The sequence below is a fragment of the Carlito syrichta genome, unplaced genomic scaffold (assembly GCF_000164805.1).
Source record: "Carlito syrichta isolate Samal-C Ts95f unplaced genomic scaffold, Tarsius_syrichta-2.0.1 Scaffold123321, whole genome shotgun sequence".
NCBI lineage: Eukaryota > Metazoa > Chordata > Mammalia > Primates > Tarsiidae > Carlito > Carlito syrichta.
The window spans coordinates 320,885-326,353 of NW_007067417.1; the positions used below are offsets into that span (position 1 = coordinate 320,885).

At 58.1% G+C, this 5,469-nt stretch overlaps 1 protein-coding gene across 1 annotated transcript in view; it reads right to left on the reverse strand.

Moving 5' to 3' along the window:
- Positions 1-5,469, reverse strand: part of RBFOX3 (RNA binding protein, fox-1 homolog 3) — an 86,957-nt gene that overhangs the window by 5,778 nt on the left and 75,710 nt on the right. Inside the window, exons 5-7 of the mRNA XM_021707655.1 lie at positions 4,814-4,906; positions 3,337-3,397; positions 60-113 (exon numbers count right to left, since the gene is read on the reverse strand). Of these exons, the coding sequence (XP_021563330.1) occupies positions 60-113; positions 3,337-3,397; positions 4,814-4,906 (208 nt within the window). The remainder of the gene's footprint in view (positions 1-59; positions 114-3,336; positions 3,398-4,813; positions 4,907-5,469) is intronic.

Sequence of the window (5,469 nt, forward strand, 5' to 3'; positions counted from 1 at the left end):
CCGCCCACCGGAGCCCAGCACCCAACACGCGGCCGGCCCGTTCCAGCCCCAACCCTCACCTGCATAGAATTCAGGCCCATAGACTGCGCCGACCACGGGGTTTAGCTTCCAGCCTGGAACAGAAGCACACAGACCCAGTCACCGGCTTCCGCCATGCTGTCCCCACCTCACCCTAGGCTTGGGAACCCCAGTGTCACAGGCCAAGCCCCATGGGGACACTCTGAAGGTGTGTTCTGTCTTGTGGGGGCACCCTGCAGCTCCAGACCGGTCCAGAGCTGCAGGAAAGGTGTTCCGCCTTTGCACATAACATGTCCCCACTGCCAGTCCCCCTCCTGCTTCATTTCCCCAGTGCTGACTTTCCTCCTGTCCTCATCTTTCCTCAAAGCAGCCACCTGGACAGTGGCCTGGGAAAGAGGGAGAGAAGGACTGGATTGCAGGTAACGATGCGGTTAATCCCCCCCCCAACACTTTGCATGGGCTGCATTCACCGTTTAAGCCTGCAGGGTCCTCGCCACCACTCAACCAGGTAGCTGTCATACCACCCCATTTTACAGATGAAGAAATGGAGCCCCAGAGAGGTGCAGCAGCCTTGTGTCACCTGCTGGTAAGCGACAGAGCTGGATCTGAACCGGCAGCCCCAAGCCAGACCCAGTTCTGGTCACTCCCTGCGCCCTGAGCTGTATATCCCACCTCTCCCTTCCTGCTGGTGGGCCAGTCTTCCTCTCCCAACAGGAACACAGGAGCAGGGGCAAACCTGCTTTCCCCTTGAGGCCTCTGCTGTGGAAACCAGCTAGCCTGAAACAGCCTCCAGTCCCAGGCATCTGGATAGGGTAGGCGGGAGGGCTTATTTCACCAGGCCTAGCCTCTCGCCCCTCCGCAGTGTACCCAGGTCTCATCTTTGTGGCCTGCCCTGCAGGCTCACCTCCTGGTCCCTAGGCACCAGGAAGGGGACAGAAGAGGCCTGAGCTCGCTGGCCAGGGGGTGAGCTACATCTGGAGAGGGTGCCAAAAGGCCCAGGCCAAGGCATTAGTGGCAGACTTCACGTGTGAGCCCCTAACCAAAGTCCTAATGGCCCTGCTGTGGGGCAGGCAGACAGGAGGCTTCAAGGACAGAGTGCTCAGGGCTTTGTTTCATGAGACTGAGAGCCACCTCCCAGTCCCAGGCCACAGTCACATGACCTTGTGTCTAAACATTATTGCTAGGGCTTTGGAATCTTCCACCCATCTTAGGTTAGGAAGGAAGAAATATGTCGTCTTCTGGGAAACCTTCTGCCCCAAGAACGATTCTTTTTGGTAAAACGACTATGATGGAGCAGGTCTGAAGGCTCTGACCCAGAGTCCACTTTCTCACAAGCTCTGTCCAGCAGTTCTTCTGGGTCCATTCTGGCTAGCTGAGATGGCCCTGGGTTCTCGGTCAGTCCATTTTCTGGCTTTCTGGGTGTTATCATCAGTCTAGGCTGCCCCATTTCACTGTCTGGAACCCACGATGACAGAGGCAGCTTGAGACCACTTTACACGGCCCTTTTGTTTCTACTGTAAACGGTCAAACTTGGTAAGTTTGTTTTCTACAGTGGAAACTTTCACTGCCCTGACTGATGAATTTCAGAGTGTTCAGGAGTGTTAAAGCCAAGTCATGCCGCACTCACAGGCCACCAGAACCCCTGTGTGGGCTTTGGCGCCAGCCTGCAGAGAATCCAGGGCCATCTCACTACAGCCCTTGTTATTCCTGCCCAGGCTGACGGAGACATTTAAGTGAAATGTCTCTAGCTGCAAAGGTGAGCAGAAGCTTCCGCCTCCTTCCATTCCCTGACATTCACCCATCGTCGGGGACGTGCTCCTTATCTGCAGCACACTGTAAAGCTGTGCAGGGATGGGTTCTGTTCTGAATTCCAATCCTCAGTATTCTCAGTACTACCCAGGAAGTGGCAGTGTGTGGCTCCTGGGTGATAAGTGAGCAGCTGTTTCTCGCAGTTTCATAGCCTCATTGATCATCCATAGCCCCTAAGCATGTCTATTACTTGCACTTCCTGTGCCAAGCACCAGATCACAGAAGAGTCACACCCAGGAGGTACTTGGGACATTGGCAAAGCCAGAGCACCCCAAACTTTCCCTTTTTTGAGTCGGGTTTTACTCTGTCGTTCAGGCCGGAGTGCAGCGGCGTGATCACAGCTCACTGCAGCCTCAGCCTCCTGGACTCAGTTGATCCTTCCATCTCAGCCTCCTGAGTAGCTGGGATAACAGATGTGTGCCACCACGACTGGTGCATTTTTATTTTTATTTTTTTGGTAGAGACAACGTCTTGCTAAGTTGCCCACACTGGTTGTGAACTCCTGAGCTCAAGCAGTCCTCCTATCTCAGCCTCCCAAAGTGCTGGGATTACAGGCGTGAGCCACTCAACTGGTCCACCCCACATTTAAAAAAATAATTTGGGATAGGAAAGTCTTTAGCAAAACAGGATGCGGGGGTGGGCACAACAGTAAAATCTAAGTCAAGTCAAAGGGACAAGAGCTGGAGAGGGTGGCAGATGTATCATACTGTCCTGTTCCAGGCTTCTGTGCTGGTCGGCAACCTGACTCCTTGCGTGGCTGGCTGATCGTACGGGCCCATGAGAGGCTAGGGGTGATGCAGTCCAGAATCCATGCCAGTAGGGAGACCCATCCTCTCTGTAAGCAGCACTGAGGCTTTTAAGGGGTTCAAGTGGAGAAGCTCTCCCTGGAAAGCAGTGGAAACTAAAGCTGGCCTCTCCCTGATGGTGATGAGACATGCCACCACGGCCACCAGTGGTTCCTCCTCCTCTCTCTGTAGCATGGCATCACCTTCAAGGAAGACCAGCCACCTCCGTTTGTTATTTATCAGCCCTGGGGGTGAGTGTCACTATTCCTGTTTTGCAGATGCAGAGACTAGAATTCAGAGAGATCTAGAAGCTTGTCCAAGGTCCCCTAGTGCCCCCTTTTCCCTCCCTGAGCTTGTGCACACTGTGAGTCTGATCACAGGATTCTCCAAACACGAGTTCCTGGGAGGAAAGAAGGAGTGATCCAGGAAGTCACTGCGTCCCACCGTGCCTGAAGCCTGAACATGTGGCCTCTGGGCGTCATGCATGCTTAGGAAAGTGAGACACACCAGCTGTGTGGGTGGTGGTGGGTGGCCCTCAGCTATCCTCCTGCCTCAGCTGACCCACCCCCTTCTGACGGGTGGCAGAGCAGCAGCAGGAGAGCTAGGACAGGGGCGGGGGTGGTACTTAGCATCCAGGAAGGTCGGCCTGCTGCAGCCTTGGCTCCCCTAGGCCTCTGTCCTGGCTAGCATCCCCTGCAGCCTCTCAGAGGATTTGGCCCCTTACCATTGGTATAGGGGTTCCCCGTCTTCTTGTTGGTCATGACTCGAGCTGTGGCATTATTGACCTGTCCAAAGAGGGAGGGAGAGAGAGAGTGAGGGAGTATTAGTCTCCTGGAAGGTCCCCTGGCCACCCTGTCCCACTCTGCCTCGCTCCCCCACTGTCCCCACACTGCTGCCCAGCCAGACCCGTCCCGCCCCCTCTTTGCTGTGCTGCCTGCCCTGCAGGAACCTTGGCCCCCACGACTCCCAGCACCAGCCCCTCCTGGCCCAACGCCCTGCTGGCTGGTGCTCCTCCTATGGCTGTTTCCATAAACACAGCCCTAGCTTCTCTGGTATTCCAAGACCACTGGAGAAGCTCGCTGGTAGTCTTTCTGCAAAGTGCTCTTGGACCAGCTAACAGGCCGGCCCCCAAGACAAGCCCCTGTCCAGTGGCTGCCAAGGCCCTCCGAGGTGTGGGCACCAAGATGGCCACACCCTTCTCCTGGGAGTTGCACCACCCTCCCCGAGGCCAGAGTGCTCAACACTGCACAGCACAGAGCATTCTGATGAGGCCTGTGTGCTCATGGTGGCAAGGCTGATGGGGACGGGGCTTTGGGCTGGGTTCTGTCTTCCAGATATGAAAGACCCCGTGAGGCTGCCCAGGGCCAGCCTGGGATGGAGAGGATGAGACCTGTGTGGAAGGAAGTGGAGAACAGGGCAGTGGTGGGGCCCCAGGAAGGGTCTGGTTGTACTGTCCCCCCTACAATCTTAGTGTGAGTCCTAAGGACCTTGAGCTGCAGCCTGTGCCAAAGGATCCAGCTCTAGACACCCAGAGCCGCAGCAAGGGACGCAGCTCAATGGCTCTCTGGGTCTTTGGGGAAAGGGGTGGAGGGGACAGTGAGGGGCGCGTGTCTGGGAGGGACCCCTTGCCCCTCTCCCTGCTCCTCCTCTAGGTCCCTGCCTACGCTCTGACCCATTGCTGCTGCGGACTTTGCTTCTACCCAAACAAGGGTGGGGGTGCTGGGTGAGGGTGGGGCACAGGGAGGGCCTCGGCCCTGTGGGGGAGGGGATGGCCAGGGGCAGCTGCTGCTCCCTGGTGAGAGAGCTGGGGGAATTAATGGCTCCTCCATGAATGGAGCCAGCCCCCTCTCAACCTGGGGCCAGATTGGGCTGGCCATGGCCCTTGAAGCTGCCAAGCCTCAGACGCATAATTTCTGGGGCTCCTCCAGTGTCTGGTTGAGGACAGAGCTTCTACCAGGAAGTCCTGGAGGTGGGAGGAGGGGAGGTGAGCTTGAAGCCTAGACCAAGGAGGGGCGGTTGAGGCCCAGCAGAAAGCCGGTGACGTGTGGGCTCCCAGCCTCAGTGTGACCCTTCCTCCCACCACAGGGGACCCTGGCCGGGCTCTCTGCAGGGCACGGCAGCGGTGGGCCTGGCTGCCTGGGCCGGGGTGGCAGGCAGACGTTCTCGGGGACATCCCTGCCGCAGCACACTTATCTGAGCACCTCAATTTTCCGTCCCTCTACGATCGTCCCATTCAGCTTCTCCCGGGCTCGGTCAGCATCTGAGCTAGTTTCAAAAGTTACAAACCCAAAACCCTGTGAGCAGAGGAGAAGGACAGACACAGAGAGAAAGACACAGGATGAGAAAAAGGAAACAGAGGAGGAGTGGGTAGGTGGGAGGGGGAGAGAGAGAAGGGGAGAGAGAGAGAAGGGGTTGAGTCAGGTGAGCTGAGGCAGAGACTCAGGCCGCCCAGAGGTCTGTCCTGGGGCCACCGGCAGATGTACAGGAGGGGTACGGGCCCGGGGAAGGGGCAGGCAGCTGCTGGCCTGGCCTGAGCCCAGCCCGAGCTGACCACCTAGAGCCTCCGAGAGGACAGGCCAGCGCTACAGAAGAGACACCCAGCTGGCCAGAGGCCAGGCCTGCCACCCTAACCCCATCTCGGGGTGGGGGCGCCCAGGCTGGGCTTCAGGACCTAGGAGGGCAGCCCCACCCACCTTGACCCTAAGAGCCCGGGGTGGAGGGTCTTGCCTTCTTGGAGGGGGGAGCAGGGCTTGTCCTCGATGGGCGCCCTCCCGGCCTGCCCTCCCTGCAGCCCCTTCCCAAGCCTCCAGGCCAGCGCCCCCTGGGGTGAGCGTTCAGGGGGTGGGGGTCCAGGCCC